The 18032-nt window shown below is 41.5% G+C and overlaps 1 protein-coding gene across 12 annotated transcripts in view; it reads left to right on the top strand.

Annotated features, from left to right (window-relative positions):
* The first annotated feature begins 5615 nt into the window (after positions 1-5615).
* Positions 5616-18032, top strand: part of EPB41L3 (erythrocyte membrane protein band 4.1 like 3) — a 115241-nt gene continuing 102824 nt past the window's right edge. For all 12 annotated transcript variants that reach the window (XM_018553630.1, XM_018553712.1, XM_018553703.1 and 9 more), the window contains exon 1: positions 5616-5804. In XM_018553630.1, coding sequence (XP_018409132.1) covers positions 5628-5804 — 177 coding nt within the window. In that variant the 5' untranslated portion in view covers positions 5616-5627. The remainder of the gene's footprint in view (positions 5805-18032) is intronic.

Genomic DNA, 18032 nt, shown 5'->3' with positions numbered 1-18032 from the left:
TATATATTTTACAAAAAAAAAAAATCTTACCAGTGACTTCATAAAAAACTTCATATTTCTGCTGTTGATCAAAATTCAGATTTGCTACTTATTAATCTTGCAAAATAGGAAAACTCTGCATTATAAGTGAGACATCAAATGTGCAGAAAAATTTTGGCGTTCTATAAATAATTTAGTTATAGCTTTTAGGTTTTTACTGTACAGGAGCTCTAATTATAGCTTATGGTCTTCAACACTGATTTATATTTGCATCATAGGAACCAAGTAAATAGTCCACAGTAGCAACAACATTGTAATAACTGAAATATACTGATAAAAGAACAAAGGAAAATATGGTACTCTGCTGATTTGGTAAATGTATTAGGATTCTTTGTGTGGTATTAAAGAGAAACGGTCACTTTTGAAGAAATATATATTTAACTGTGTCTTGGGCAGTGAAATTTAAAATCTAAACATGACCGTGAAATATATTTTTCTGTGTCTCCTGCTTGAGGGGTGTGACGGGCATTGATTTTAAAGCTTTATAGTTCTGGTCCATTGCAAACACTATGCACTAGTATATGAAACCGCTTTTTTCTTTTTTTTTTTACTTCGATTTGTGTGCACAAAGATCTATTCTTAAAGGAGAACTATGGGGTCAGTGTTTTTCCCCTAGCGTCCTCCCGTTACCCTAAACTAGCGCCCTCTCGTTACCCTAAGCTCAGTATACCGCGAGCTACAGCTCGCGGTATACTGAGACGCCGCAGCTGGAGCGGATCCCGGCGCAGATGACGGGATCCGCCCAGCTGCGTGAGTGACAGCTGGCTCTGCCTATCTAGAGGCAGAGCCAGCCCCCCCCCCCCCCCCCTGTCACGGCAGAGAACCGTGACGGGATCGAGAGGCGAGCGAACCCGGTATGTGTTCGCTCACCTCCCGATCTACTGAGCCGACCTGTGACAATCTCATTGTCACAGGTCAGCTAGAACTATGAGGTGAGTGAAAAGCACTCACCTCATAGTTCTCCTTTAAAGCCTACTGTGAGTAACTGCACGGTCTTTCTGGAAAATCCCACGTGACATTCTTAATGCAGTGCTCAGCATGTAGCTTTGCACTCAAATTGCAAGAATGAAGGGAGGCACCCAGCTCATCATTGAAATTGGGGTTAGCATGGACATAAGGAGAATTCATTTGGTACTAAAAGCTTCAAGTACCAGGATGACATAATGTTCCCAGTGGCCTTTTGTGGGTATAAATGCAGCAGGAAACTGTATGGCAGCTCCCTGAGCACTGTGTTCACTAGGGCTTAAAGAGCAATAAAATCCAGGAAAAAAAAGGAAAACTAAATTGGGTGCATATAGTTAAAGCATGCCAATAATCTGCCCCCTCCCCACTACCGTCCATTCACAGAATGCCTTCTATTTAGTTGAAGAATACAAGCTATTCTGTGATTGGAGGAGGATCACAGAATATCTTGAATTCTTTTGAAAAAATACAAGGCATTTTGTGGGTGGGTGATGCAGTGGGATGGCATGCTACAAGGTAAGATTTGTTTTACTTTGCAGCCAACCACTGCACTCCAAGCTTTTTTTTATGATAATTTACACACCCAGTGCAGTGTTCAAATTATTATTCTGTCTGGAGTGTGGCTTTAAATAGTGCATATCATGAACATCATTTATGTTTGCTTCTAGATTATTGGATTAAAATTAAAGTCAGTTGCAATCCCTTGTACATTAGATTGTTTAACTTTGTTGATAGGTTGGACTTGATGGACTTATGTCTTTATTCAACCTTAAATACTATGTAAGATCTGTACTATGTGTAGGGCTATTGTTTTTCTTTAAAGAACATTTAAAGCGGTTAAAAGGGTAATTCAGCGCCATATGTATTAGACCAGGGGTGCCCGCAATTTTTGTGTTAAGATCTACTTTTCAAATGACGAGCTACATGAGATCTATCAACGAAAAAAAACACCTCCTTCGCTCTCTCTACTAGCTGTCATTCCTCGTTTTCTCTCCTGGCTGTCTCCCCTTGTTCTCTTTCCTGGCTGTCTCTCCTTGTTCTCTTTCCTGGCTGTCTCCCCTCTCTCTTTCCTTTCTGTCTCCCCTCTCTCTCTTTCCTTTCTGTTTTCTCTCTCTCTCTCTCCTGTCTCTCTCTCTCTCTCTCTCTCTCTTTCCTGGCTGTCTTCTCTCTCTCTCTTTCCTGGCTCTCTCCGTTCTCTCTCCTGGCTCACCTTGCTGTATTTTGCAAACAGTGTAGTGCAACAGGCTGTGTAAACTAATATTCTTTGATGTAATACATAGCACTTCAACCACCTGTATCCACCAGAAAGGTGTCAGGGAGCTCGGCTCAGTAGACTCAGGCTAATAGGTAATCATGTGTGCACAGCTAAATAAATATACTAATATGGAATATAGGGGCCACCATTCACACCATTCCTGATCTACCAGCATCAGCTTTGAGAGCTACTGGTCGATCACAATCTACCTAATGGGCACCCCTGCATTAGACAGATCAGACATTAAACAAATACTCCAAGCGTCATGCTTTCTCTTAATGAACCATGGTTATATTGTGACAGGTGAATGAATTGTGTGCATCTCACAATGTGCTTGTCTATTGTTGTGACCTTGAACATAATCACAGAATACTGGTTGTTGTTTTACCCAGTTATATCAAACCCTTATTTTCATCATAAAGCGTTATCTAGAGTAGAGGAATGGGTTCGTAGTGCATGGGCTTGCAGTTACTAGCCTTCTTGGGTTATGCTACAAAAACACCAATTTTATATCTTTCTATATGTACTTTAGTATGAACTTTTACTCTTGCCATGTTTGAAAATCATAGCAAAAGAACAGGACCCGTTTTTTAAAATATATCAAAATGAAGTATTTTTACACCCCTGCCTGGGTCATTTAACATAAAAGGACAACAATAACTTGTAGTAATAATCGTGTATCTGTAAGTGCATTTTCATTCTCAGTTGCAGTTGGTCTTGCAGAGCTCAGCACATGCAGAAGGACAAGATCACATAATTACCCAAGCAAATGACCTTTGCCTCAGTGCTGTCACTAGTAAATGGCCCTTGAGATGTTTCAAGAAGTTATTTTATCAGTTTCATAAATGGTTTGACCAGTAGATGAAAAAGTTCTGTTTGCTGCTTTTGGATGATTTGATTTAATATTTAAAGCAATACGAGCCCCTGTTTTGTATGTATAGCATTTGTTTTACTTTGAGCCACATTTTACATGACTTTGAGTAGGTGTCCTGGAACAAGCATACAGATGAAATATTTTGACTTCACTCTGACTTTCACACCTGTTTACCCCTTATGGGGGTACATTTTCTTCTTTGGGCCTGTTTATTTGGAAATAACTTTATTACCTAAAGCCACACTCTGGGCAAATGATAATTTACAGTGTTATGTGCAGAAGGCTGCTGTAAAGTATGAAAATCGTACTTTTCCGCACACCGTTCCCTGCACATGACACCCAGTTTCTGAGCACTGAAGATAGGAAGAGATGCGATCTTGGCTGTACAGTGCTCTGGTTGCATCACCCACCTCTCCATTATCCTTTGCTCAGAAAATGTCTTGTATTTGTTTATAGAGGAGATGTGATGTCACATTCCTTCCCCTCCTCCAATCACAGAATGCCTTGTATTCTTTAAAAAAAAAATCTCCCTTTTAAAGCACTCCCAATTTGCTCAGTTCCACTTCAGACCCCACAACTCAACATCCTGTCATAGTGGGACAAGTTGGTTCAGTGCTTGGACAGACCGATTCGCCAGGCAGATGTGGTACTCTGACCTGATCAGACTCCTGGCAGGGGCTCGTCCAGATCTTCTGTACCAAGGACCGGTTTACAATCCTTTATAATGGTCCATAGATTTTGTTTTGGCATGTCTGTTGAAGCCCAGGACTTGAGGGACAGAGTCATCTCAAAATGCAAAGCTGGCAGCTTGTCTTGGTGTCTTTGGTGCTATTGAGATCTAGAGCCTCCTCTCTTCCTAAGGTGGTTTTGGCTTTTCACCTCAATCAGGAAATTGTTTTCCCCTAGATGTAGTTTGGGCAGTGCATGTCTACCTCAGAGCCACTGTTTCAGTTATAAAGATTGTCTTTGTCCCCAATGGTCCCCATAAAGGAGAATCGGCTTCTCTTTCCACCGTTTCTTCATGGCTAAGACAGATCATCAACCCTATGTTCTTTAGGATTGGGTTCTGTCCTTTCCTTTCAAGATGTACTCTATTAGATATGCGAGTGCTTCTTGGGCTCTTTGACATCAGGCTACTCTGTCTCAGATTTGCAAAGTTGCCATCTGGTCTTCTGCCATCTAGTTTTACCAGGTGTATGTTCAGGCCTTCAGCGTAAGGTCCTTTTTGGTGTAAGGTGCTTTGTGTGGTTCCTTCATTTTTTGAGTTTATTGTGGGAAACAGATCCTAATCCTCTTTGTCTATGAACATGTTCTTGGTACCAAACTGAAGCATGCTTGGGAGTAGGATGGGTCATACCAGACTGGCCACTGTTTTTTCTTTTTGCCAGTACATAAATCCTCCAGCATGCCACAGTATAACCCAACAGTCTCTGAATTTCCCTCAATAAACTCTAAGAAATAGATTTTAAGTAAGTACAGAAATCTTATTTTCTTGACATCAGACACATTGCCCAGGCAGTGGGAACTGAAAGGTGATCTAACTCAGAAGTTCCCAGTGCAAAAAGGTGTCCTAGTTACACAGTAGATATATTTACCAGCACACCTCCAAATGTGTTTACATTTTTGATAGCGACATCAGAGCCGTGTGCGTTGGGGTCACCCAGGTCTAGTTATCATATTTACACAGTAGACACACAACCCTCAAACATGTTTTGGTGCTTAACCTTTACATTTTGTAAATTTTTCTATAAAACAATGAAGTTTGTAGGAATCTGCTCTGTTATCAGATTGAGTCTGAAGTGATATTCAGCTAAGTTTGATTTGTTTTAGGTCAAATTTTTTAAATTAATCATGCCCTGCATATGATTACCCAGTCTGGTCTTTAACAACTTGGCGATCATTTGACAAGGATGGAAATTATGTAATGACTTTATTTGCCCATGTATGAGGTTTTCCGGCAGATTTTGTTTAGCAGAAGTGCCCAGAATGGGGCATTTGAATCATAGAAAGCGTGCTCAGAAAGACAGAGTGTGGACAGTGTTATATTGGCTTTCTCCCAAATGAGTACTACTTTTTTTTTCGCTGCATCCAATAATTTAATAAAGGATCCAACTATGTATGCATGATTTTTCATTGCTTCTTTCATGGGAAGTGGGATATACACCTTGGTCTAGGAGCCTATTACTATTTTAGTTTTCCTTTTTTCGCTGTACCCATCAGACATGCTTAATGACTCAATATGCTACAGTGATGGAAGATTTTTTTAAATTAAATTATTCACTAGTGCCCAAAAGCATGAACACCATTTTAATAAAACATTTATGATAATTTCTTCAAGCTTCTTCTACCTTGTCCTATTTTATATATTCCGTTTGTTTTATTGTAGTTTTTGCTTGTAATTGTGACTCAAAGCTATACAAATGCATTTCCTTGATTTCAGTGTTGGTGCGTTAATGAGATATAACTTTTTTTTCTTCCGCCAGAAAATAACCGAACATGACAACAGAAACGGGCTCCGAGTCTGACTCCAAACAAGATCAGGAGAAAGACCAACAAGATTTAGCCCAGCAGAAAGCGACACAACCAGGTCAGCAACCTGGCGAAGATCATCAGAACGCACTAGAACATTTCCCGGCAGCAGCGGCACATAGTACACCACTGAAAAGTGAAAAGGCATGCATAATTTGTTATTTTTTTTATCTCGTACAAAAATAATTGTATGAAAATGTTATTCTGCCATCTGAATAGAATATGTATGTTATTCGGTTGTGCCCACTATAAAAGCATGATCAATGTCATCTATTGTGAGCTCAAGTTTGGAATGATTGAGTTTTAGAGAGTGGTGATATGGCAGTTTTAAATTAGTAATGTGGAAGGAGACTAAAGGGGTGAGTGAGGAGTACAGAGGCAGATCTGGGTGTCATCAACATAGAAATGGAAGAGAGGGTTAGTTAAATAGATAGATGTGTGTGTGTGTGTATGTATGTATGTAATATATATACACACACACACACACACACACACACACACACACACACACACAGCTGTGTGCGGGAGATAATTGGTAAAGGAGTGACAATTTAGGCCTCATTGACACGGCCACATAGGCTCGTACAGCATGAATGAGGTATTTGTTTAGGCAGCCAAAGGGCGCTCCGGTGTCACAGGTGTTGTGTGCAGCCACCTGTACAAATCAATGACCGAATGCAGTTGTATGCTAGTAAATGCTGATTTAAGCGTGTTCATCTGTATAAGTACAGATGTATGCCCCTGGATACAGACAGCCTGTGTTCAGGGCAGTGAATTTATGTCTGCACGCATGTCCACAATGGGATGTGCAAAAAGATATACAGCCACAGTGTCTCTTGGCCTGCCATTGATTTTTATAGGCTGCTGGCTGTGGTTACACGCAGACTGCTGTCCCTCCCAGGCACATAAACACCTCCTTCATGCTGTACAAGCCTCCGTGTCTGTATAAATGAGGACTTCTGGAGGGAGGAGACTATTGTGAAAAGTAAAGGTAGAGAGCACATTACAGGGTGGAGAGAGTAATAATCAGAATTCGGTAGAAAGAGTTGGATGGGAACTATTAATTCACTTGCAATCTGCCTGGAGCAATGTTGTTTGTAGATTCTTTTCTGTTTCTGCCATAGTTAATATGTTGTGTTAAACTGCCAGTACTCTTTTGGTAAAATACACATTGGTAGAAATTATAATGGCAAAAGTGTATGTATGTATGTATATCTCATTAGGGATATGGGGTGGAGGGGTATTTGGCAATCAGGAACTGATGAAAAGACACATAGATGAAAGAGGACACTTTCACACTAAGGCAGGCCAGAGCCATAAAGACAACATCAGCTCTCTGATCAGTATAATTGGTCATAATATAGTCATACGTTTTACAGTTGTAGGTTAGAAGTACCATAAACAGATGAATGCAAAAGGGTTAGCTTTGAAATGCACAGCAGGGTGGGGCGATGGTTAAAGGAGAACAATTGGGCGTAAAATATACTCTTCCCAGTTTGAGTTTGATTAATGGTTTGAGCCAGCGTGTGACCACTGCAGCTGTCACTTGCCGGCTCTGTAGCTCGAGAACTGAGTGATCGCAAACCGCTGATCTCTCAGCTCATGGTTTCTCCCTGCAGAGAGCAGTGACTGTCATATTCCCCCTCCCCTCTCTCTATTCCTCCAGCGCTGACGGGAGGGATAGACGGAGGAGGGGCGGACACTGCTGGCTCTGGCAGAGAGGCAGAGCCAGCTGTCAGTTTGGCAGCGGGGTGGATCCCGACATTATTGACGAGATATTTCCCGGCTGCAGTGCAGCTCTGCACTGTCCACATATAGCAGGCAGTAGTCCGCTATATGCTGACATTGGGACACTGGAGTACATTAGTAAATACACTCCTGTGACCCAAAAGAGTGCTATAGCCAAAAAAAAAGGTTTGGCCATAGTTTTCTTTTAAATACTTACCATAAGCTGATGAATGCAAAAATGACAGTTTTCAAACACAGCACACCAGGGCAGAGCAATGGCTACAAGTGAAAAGATTGAGTAGAGAAAATGGGGCTGACGTTACAGAAGGCAAATAGGATGTTCACTTTGCAAGGGAATTTACCTTTAACTTGGTGAATGAGCAGATGACAGCGTAAGGGGTGGAGGAGTCATTAGTGTTAGCAGCTGGGGGGTGTCAGGAGGCTAGGCAGACAACAGCGATGTTAGCAAGGTGGGGGGATGATGCGGAGGCAGCGGTTCTGGGGTTGAGAAGACAGCTGGAGAAAGAAAAGGACTGGAGGCCAGGTTTGTAGCATAAAAGAACTTGAAAAGAGATCTTCAGAATCTTTGCAGTTCATACTAGCACCCCTTATTTCCTATTTTACGTACATATCCTAGGCAGTAGATACCATCCAATGTAATCACAAGCTTCTTTTTTGTAGAAGCTTTCTTTAATTTAATAAGTATATTGTATTATTTTTGTCTTCTTCCTTCATGTGTTGTAATCTTAAAACAATGTTGATTCTTATTAATGTCCTATATAGTACAAAGCTGAGTGTCAATGAAAGCATATGTCCTCTGACTCCTTGATTACATTAACTACCTTTTTATATAGACTGATGTAGAATTCAGTCTGTTGATTGCTGCAGTATACACTTTTTTTTTTTTTACCCATTTTATTTTTGGTTATCCATAAAACAATCTTTAGTTTTAAAAGACCATGATAACAATATGTCCTCTAGTATTTTTGTCGCGTTTTTTGGGATATGAATAAATAGATGAGTTTGAGATTTCGACAACTTTTTGCTAATGCTAAAAAATTGCTTTTTTTTTTTTAATGACATAAAAGTCTTATTGGGTTATTTCATGTGTGAAGTAATTTGATACAATTTTGGGCCAGGTTGAGAGTGTGCACTGTGACAGCCTCTAGGGAAGGCAGAATTACACTGGAGTTATTTTGGAAGACAAATGCATTAATCATAATTGCAGTTTTGAAACTGTCCAAACATGGCAAAAGAATAGTGTAATAAAAAGTAGGTCTAGCAACGTTAAAATTATATGCTTAAAGGAGAACTATGAGGTGAGTGCTTTTCACTCGCCTCCTAGTTCTAGCCGACCTGTGACAATGAGACTTGTCACAGGCCGGCTCAGTAGATCGGGAGGTGAGCGAACATATACCGGCGTTCGCTCACCTCTCGATCCTGTCACGGCTCTCTGCCGTGACAGGGGAGGGGCTGGATTCCCCCCGCTCCGATCCGCCAGAGCTGACTGGCGGAACGATGGGGGAGGGGGCGGGTACAGCTGGCTCTGCCTCTAGATAGACAGAGCCAGCTGTCAGTCACGCAGCTCGGCGGATTCCGGCATAATTGTCGGGATCCGCTTCAGCTGCGGCGTCTCAGTATACAGCGAGCTACAGATCGCGGTATACTGAGCCTAGGGTGATGGGAGGACGCTAGTTTGTGTCCTCCCGTTACCCTAAGGAGAACTATGGGGAAAAGCCTTAACCCCATAGTTCTCCTTTTAATTTCCTGCCGCGTACCGACTCTTAAAATTCACCTGGGTTAGTTATGAAATATATCTGTGTTGCCACCGGTGCACTTGTGCCTGCAAAATCTGTCTCTTCAAATGCCTAATAAATTTTGAATGTGGATTTTTTTTTTATAGTTTAAACAGTATATTTGCCAAGTAAATACATTAGAATGCACACAAGATCTGTAACCTAACTTGCTCATGTTGCTGCAACAGATATTCTTAGAAGTGAAACGTAACAGCATTTTATGAAAGCTGAACTCCAGGCAATATTTCTGTATACTTGCATTGGTCCAGCTTGGCCAATGTAAGTATGCATATTTTATACCTGGTACAGCGGCATACAGGACCTGAAAGATTGCTGTAAAGCACTGTGGTTTCACCGGCTACTACAGTGTTTTACAGGATCCCTGTGGCACTACCAGGTATAAAATATGTATACTCGCATTGGGCCAAGCTAGACCAATGTAAGTAAACATAAATAGTTATACCTGAAATTCAGCTTTAATCATTCACACCACTGGGCATGTTAGAGAGGGCCACTGGTGGAGCTGTTGGTAGTATAGATCAGCCAGGTTCAATAAACCCAATAATGTCAAACTGTGAATGAGAGACATGAGAGCTTTGGCACATTGTTATATTTCCTTTGACCTACTGTGGCCCTAGCTATTGATACTCCTTGTTTAAACACTTTCTCCGACAAGTAAATTTTCCTGCCCATTTTCACTTAGTCAGAGAGCCATCATGATAGCCAGGTAACTAATACTTGCAGAATGAGAAATCTGCAGTGGCAGCTTCTATGTTTTTGTCGAGGAAGGTTTCCTGTAAAGTGAACCTTTGATCAGGCTATGGACATTTAAGTATTCACATATTCTTCACTGTAGTAAATTAACTTGAAAACAAGCCCTTGTTAACCACTGTAGATGCAGGCACTGTGTAGCAGTTCATCCACAAATGACACTGCAGAAGCACTGAGGTCCTTGTCTAAAGCTGCCCATACACCTTACGAATATGGGGCAATTTTCGTATGCAATCACATTTTCCGTCCGATATTCGTAAGGTTGATGGGCAGTGTAAAACTGCAAATACTGTACAATCGATCGACTTTTGACTAACCAGCAGGTTAGAAAACTTTGGTCGATCGTACGATTTTCGCAAGGTTGGTGGCGTTTCCGTACGTCAAAATTTGTACGATTTACACTGCACATGCACAGACGAAAATACGTGCGGTCGATTGCCGCAATTCATCCAGGAGCTTTCTTTTAATTACCGCTGATCCAACCTTGCGATAATCAGGGCAGGATGGGGCCGACGTACGAAAATCGTACGACGTTTCGATCATCGGACGAAAAGTGTCGTCCGGTGATCACAAGGTGTATGGGCAGTTTTAAAGAGCTCAGCCTACCTTTTTTCCGGCTATGAGCAGTGAATTGGCAGGCTTCCAGACTTCTAATCTCTAATAGAAACATAGGGCAGGTGCTCTAGTAGGGGGGCAGATTGTAAGAGATGTGGATCCGCGCTTTATGGATAGCCCTGATTTAATATCCTGATACCAAAGCAGCTGCGCTCTCAACCCTGGGGTCCAAATAGATAAAGTGTGTAAATGTGCAGCGCTAAAAATTAAAGTGCATAATATATATAATAAATGTAAATATATAAATATATATAGTTAAATATATAAATATATATAAATTAGATAATAAGACAAATCTATAATATACAGTGTATAACAATTTAAATCCTTATAAATACAGTGTGTCCACAGTGTTAAATATCCAGTGTAAAACCATATATAGTATCAAAAATTACAATATATAATATTCTCACTCATGTGTTTTACCCTAATAAAGTGCAACAGTGATAAATTAGTATCAAAACATTTCAGTGAACAGCTGATGACAAAATATAAAACTATAAGAAAGTCCCAAATTAGAAACCGTGATATGATTGAAATTTGGATCCAATGAACATTTCAAGCAGATATCTCCAATCGGTGCATCAGTTGGTGAATTCTTCCCACACCACGGTGCTTTCAAACTATCCCCTTTCGGGTGTGTACTCACCACACGGGTTGAGATATTAAAGCAGAAGATCCCAAGTCAGAGGGTCCGCATCCCCAATTGTTTACTCTTGATAACACTCCGTCCGTTATGGATTTAGGTAAAAAAGAGAAACCTCCTCATGGTGTAGTATGCATAAACGTTTATTTATAAAAAACATATAGTCACTCACATTTAAAATCAAGGAAACCGGCCGGTATAGTGTAGCGTCTCACTCGCCTGCTACTTCCTGGTATAGCGTGGTATCGAATTAGGATAGACCCGCCCCAGGGGGGCAGATTGAACTGAGCTGCTGAGAAAAAACAAACAGTGCTTCTGCTGTGAATTTTAAGTATTAATTGCTCTAGGGCTGCAACAACTAATCGACATAATCGATTATAATCGATTATTGAAAAAGTTGTCAACTTTTTCAATAATCGATTAATCGGCTTCCGATCAGTTGGCCCTGTTCACAGCTCCACACGCTGTGCGCCGCACCTCCTCCCCACCTCACTCTCGCCGCTGCCAGACCCGCTCGCATCCACGCTCCACACGCCGCACCTCCTCCCCACCTCACATTTCCTGCCCATCCACGATCGGCAAGGCACGCGGGGAGATGTAGTAAGGAGGAGCAGGGGTGGGGGGATGACAGCAGCTGATAGACAGGTCCAATCTCAGAAGCAAGTTGCTGGAAGACTGGTCAGGTAAGCCTGCACTTTCCCACACATGGTGCTCTATAATGTATTGCTGGGATTTTTATTTCTCTATAGCTGATGGTACATTGTACTGTACATTATACATAGGAATACAAATACCAGCAATGCATTATACACTGTATGTATAATGTATTGCTGGGATTTGTTGTACTCCTCTATAGCTGGTGATATTCTGCATTGCGCTGTATAGAGGACTACAAGTCCCAGCAATAATACATTATACAGCGCAATGCGGAATACCACCAGCTATAGAGGACTACAACAAATCCCAGCAATAGTACATTATAAAGTGGTACAATGCTAAATACCACCAGCTATAGAGGACTACAAAACCCAGCAATAGTACATTATACAGCGCAATGCAGAATGCCGCCAGCTATAATATACTATTGCTGTGATTTGTTGTATTCCTCTATAGCTGGCGGTGTTCTGCATTGTGCTGTATAATGTGCTTTTGCTGGGTTTTGTAGTCCTCTTTAGCCGGTGCCATTCTGCATTCATTGCTGTATAATTTTACACTTTCCATTTCACTATATTGCACACCACACTATCTTTTTTTTCTTTTTTACTTCCACCGCTCCAAGCTTGCTCCTGTGATGGACTACAACCTCAATACAAACTAGTAGTCCTATCACTGGAGCCATTTTTTAAACTTTATTTTATTGTTTATCCGATTAACCGATTAATCGAACTTAATAATCGGCTAACTAATCGATTTTGAAAATAATCGTTAGCTGCAGCTCTAAATTGCTCCCCAGTGCCTCCAGCAGTTAATGCAGTCATAATGTGTATGACATCTTTAGCTAGGCTGCATCCAGCTTATCTAGTGTGTTCCAACTGATCCCAGTCCTGTTGCCTGTGTTCCTAGTGTATGTTTGTTAGGTAAGGGACTACACAGAAAGCATTGAAATTATGTTAATATAAAAATCATGTCATTCTATTTCTATTGTAGTCTGCTTAGATACGGTTGTCCTGGGTGGCCTAATAAATGCAAAGAATGTGACAGATTGGAGCAGTATTTTCAGACATATTGCTTTTTAGGGTTTAACAGTCATAACTAGCAAATATTTGACCATAGTCCATAGTTCTTATGAGAGTAAGAACCAGTAGGAGAGTACTGCCTCTACTCCCCAATCACCAGCCCTGGCGATGAATGCCTTGTGGGCTTTTAACCATCAGGCATTGGTTACACAGGTCTTCAAGACAGTTACCTTTTATCATCTGGTTATATCTTTATCAAGTTTTATAGGTAGATGTTGCATCCTTAGCCCTCGTTCACACCTGAACGTTTTGTAGCGCGTTCTACGCTCGAAGAACGCTCTACAAAACGCTCAAAAATATAAATTGCATTGGAGTCAATGGACTCGTTCCCACCTTGCCGTATTTCCGCCCGTCCCGAACGCGCTACAAAACGGCCCACGCCTGAAAAGGTACAGGTACTACTTTGGGCCGTTTTGTAGGGCGTTTTCCATTGGAATACAGCCAAGTAGCCTTCGGAATCGCGCGACGGTCGCGCAACTTTTTTACCGCGAATCGCGGTAAAAAAACGCGCGACAGACGCGCTTTTGTAATAAGCCTAGGTGTGAACTAGGGCTTAGATGCCAGTGTAAGGGGCAAATGTTTTGCAGGGATAAGTGTGAGCTTCCTCACCCTATGGAAGTGCTCCTTTGTTTGGTTTCTGTTGGTTGCTCATCATTCTTTAAGCATTGCTTTGGGCCATTTCTGTTTTCACAATTAAAAAAGCGGTGTCTTTCAATGACGAAAAGCAAAAATAAAATTGCATGTGTTTTCCCTAAAATCCTTTTCTCTTAATTGTTGGAGACCCCACCGTCCCTCTGGTCTGTTGCCCATGTTTGGACTGGGTTTTTTTGTTTACTGATTTTTTACTAACTGAAAAAAAAAAATTCAAACCGCTCAGCTGGCGGTTTGGCCACCAGCAGGGGCCACCCCCTAAGCTGAGCATTTGTTTAGTACCTAATGCCCTACTCCTGCTGTTGGCATTTAACACAATTGTCAAGATTAACGGAGCTGTGTCATCAATAGACTCTGAGAAAATGATTTAGGGTGAGTCCAAAAATATCTGTTTTACCCACATTACCTCATATCATGCAGGTATTGGTTGATCCCAGCAGCATGAGATTGAGATCATTTTCAGTGATACAACTGTCCATGTATTGCAATTTTAAGCCAATCTTTGAATCCCATTTAGTTACACTGTTGATATGGAGGAGTTATAATGTGTATTATTTAAAACTTTATAAATGAACACAATACCTTGCCTATCCCTCTCTCTATAGAGAGAGAGAAAAAAAACCCTTTACAGTGCTTTGATCAAGGCAACATTACCAGCAAACTGCTTTAGAATGCAATTTGCATTGATATAGATGCCCTCAACCCAGGTACTCAGTCTATTAAATGACTTTAAAAATCAAATTAGCAACACCTGCTAGAGAAGAATGTAGCACAACCTAAAGCCAAGTCCATGAACAATTTCTGAACAGGCTAATTTAGCCTTTCTGAAAGCGAAGTCTTTGCTTCCGAAACCAAATGTAACACTTGTCTCCCGCGTTTTACAAGTCCCTCCAGCAGAGAAGAGTATCTTTTCATGGGTTTTGACAGCTATCCTGCAAACGTATTTGAATTTGGATAAGCAAAAGGAAGAACTAGAGGCGCTTAATGAAATACCATTCAGACACCATGCCCATATCGCAGCTTTTCATAGTCTCCGAATATTATGAAGCAGAGATAATTGCATGAGAAGGAGCTGGAGGACGTGAAAGACTCTCAAATGTCCTTGAGTGGATACGTCACAAATGGGAAACAGGTGTTCAAAAATCTAGAATGACTGCAAACTGCCACATGACATTACCTGTGGAACATGATAATTAGATGCCACTCCCAATGAGCATTCTGCCTCTTGTCCACCGCACATAGTAGAATGTAAATGCAGTCATTAGCAATGTTTATCTTAATTACTGTGAATAATATATTGCTTGCTATCATTTCTTTTCATATGACCGATTGTTATATGGAAATGTAGCTGGTAAACGGCAACTCCAGGCAACAAGTAAAATTAATTAGTGAATGATTGACATATGGAAAATAGTGCAGCTGGTCTGAAGTCAAAAGTTCAGTAATTCTTCTTTCTATTTATTTTTTTGAGATCATTGGAAAACTATTATCTTTTTAACCAGTGCAGCATTGTGATGTACACTGATCAGCCATAACATTATGACCACCTGCCTAATATTGAGTAGGTGTCCCCCTTCTGCCCCCCAAACAGCCCTGACATGTTGAGGCATGAACTTGGCTAGACCTCTGAAGGTATGCTGTGGTATCTGGCACCAAGACGTCAGTATCTGATCCTTTAAAGTGGCACTAAACTCAGGAGTTAAATCTTAAAAATGCATTGAAATATATTAACAAAAATTTAGCTTATTTGTGTATCACTCAAATCATCTCTGAATTGGTGCTGACATTGTCCTGCCTTCTATACTGCCTCCTGCTACATTTGTTCCCAATGGTCCCTGTGTGTGTTGTAAAGTAGCCACCGCTCAAAGCTCGCTCCCGTGATAGACTACAGTCTCAATACAAATTGGGAAACTAAAGATGAGATTGTAGTCCATCACAGACACTGAGCTTGGAGCGACAGCTATTTCACAACTGCCATGGGGACTATGGGGAACAAAAGTAGCCACCCTCTAGATAAAAGGAGTCGGCATGAACATAGGGATGATTTGAGAAACTTCAGCCAACTATTACACAAATAAGCTAAGTTTTTGTTAATAGTTAAGGTACTTGAATGCATTTTTAAGGTTTAACTCCTGAACTTAGTGTCACCTTAAGTCCTATAAGTTGCAAGGCGGGGCCACAATGGATCGGACTTGTTTTTCCAGCACATTTCAAAGTTGCTTGATTTGGCTGAGATCTAGAGTACTTGGAGGCCAAGTCAACACCTTGAACTTGTGTTCCTCAAACCATTTTTGCAGTTTAGCAGGACGCATTATTCTGCTGAAAGAGGCCTCTGCTATCAGGGAATATTGTTTCCATGAAGGAGTGTACTTAGTCAGGAACAATGTTTAGGTAGATGGTACGTGTTAAGGTAACATCCACATGAATGGCAGGACCCACAGTTTCCCAGCAGTATATTCTCCAAAGTGTCACACTGCATCCGCTAGCTTGTCTTCTTTCTATAGTGCATCCAGGTGGGTGCCATCACTTCCCCAGATAAGTTATAGCCACATACCCGGCCATCCACATGATGTAAAAGAAAACATGAGTCATCAGACCAGGCTACCTTCTTCCATTGCTTTGTGGTCCAGTTCTGATGCTTACATATCCATTGTAGGTGCTTGTCGTATTGAACACGGGTCAGCATAGGCACCCTGACCGTTCTGTGGATAAGCAGCCCCATGTGCAACTAACTGCAATGCACTGTGTGTTCAGACACCTTTGCATCAGAACCAGCATTAACATTTTCAGCATTTTGAGTTAAAGTAGCTCTTCTATTGGATCAGACTACATAAGCCAGCCTTCACTCTCCTCATGCATCAATGAGCCTTGGCTGCCCATGACCCTGTCGCTGGTTCACCAGTCTTCCTTCCTTGGACCACTTTTGGTAGGGCCTGACCACTGCAGACTGGGGACATCCCACAAGAGCTGTAGTTTTGGAGTTGATCTGACCAAGTCATTAATCTATCCGTCACAATTTTGGCTCATGTCAAAGTTGCTCAAATCCTTACACTTGCCTATTTTTTACTCTTTCCAACATTCAAATTCAGGGACAAAATGTTCCCTTGCTGCCTAATATATCCCACCCATTTCCAGGTGCCATTGTAACAAGATAATCCATACAACTTTTTCAATAATCGATTATAATCGATTATGTCGATTAGTTGTTGCAGCCCTAATGTTAATTACTTCACCTCTCAATGGTCATAATGTTATGGCTTATTGGTGTGAATGCTGATTTTAAGACATTTAGCTTGATAAAGCACTGTGTGTCATAAACAGACATTTTTTTAAATAAAATATATTTCACTTTTTTAATCCATAGTTGCATTTAAGTGCTGCTTAGTGCTTCTTGTCTACATGCATGTACGCAAAATGACTAAAAGTCAGTAGCACAAATTATAAAAAAATGTCATCTAGAGTCTAGACTATAATATTTTAAAATCCTTGTAGCCACAGTGTACAGTGTACATAAAATTCCTAAGCAATAATAGTCAAGTTGCATGCTCATGGTGTATAATTTTGGATGCAGACTGGGTGTGTCTGAGATCTTAGGTTTGTGCGCATGCGCGGGTATATGTAGTGCTGGCGTATACATGCCAACAGTAGCTCCAACCATTGACTTTAATCTGAGGCTGTGTGCTGCACCTCTTCTCTCTGCCAGTGAGAATACACTGGCATTTACAGTGTATAGGAGCTGCCACCCATGTGGAAGAGCTCTAATCTAGCCGGCAGTACTGAATAAGTTAAATATTACATTGCATGACCAACCTATGGTAGGTTTGGGAGTTAACCAGTTAAAGGAGAACTATGGGGTTAAGGCTTTTCCCCATAGTTCTCCTTAGGGTAACGGGAGGACACAAACTAGCGTCCTCCCGTCACCCTAGGCTCAGTATACCTAGGCTCAGTATACCTAGGCTCGCGTTATACTGAGACGCCGCAGTATACCGCTAGCTGCTGCTCGCGGTATACTAAGACGCCACAGCTGAAGCGGATCCCGACAATTATGTCTGGATCCGCCCAGCTGCGTGACTGACAGCTGGCTCTGCCTATATAGAGGCAGAGCCAGCTGTACCGCCCCCTCCCCCGTCCGTTCCGCCAGTCAGCGCGGGGTTGAATCCAGCCCCTCCCCTGTCACGGCAGAGAGCTGTGACAGGATCGAGAGGCGAGCGAACGCTGGTATGTGTTCGCTCACCTCCCGATCTACTGAGCCAACCTGTGACAGTCTCATTGTCACAGGTCGGCTAGAACTATGAGGTGAGTGAAAAGCACTCACCTCATAGTTCTCCTTTAACTTACACTTGGATTGGTTTGTTAGATGATCATGCAAGCTTCCAGATATCAATCAAAAGACACCAAACAGGGAAATGTTATTTCTAGATTGTAAAGC

The sequence above is a fragment of the Nanorana parkeri genome, unplaced genomic scaffold, assembly GCF_000935625.1.
Source record: "Nanorana parkeri isolate BGI_ZX_2015 unplaced genomic scaffold, ASM93562v1 scaffold7, whole genome shotgun sequence".
Taxonomy (NCBI): domain Eukaryota; kingdom Metazoa; phylum Chordata; class Amphibia; order Anura; family Dicroglossidae; genus Nanorana; species Nanorana parkeri.
Note: the sequence above shows the minus strand (reverse complement) of the source record. Positions and strands in the feature narration are given on the sequence as shown.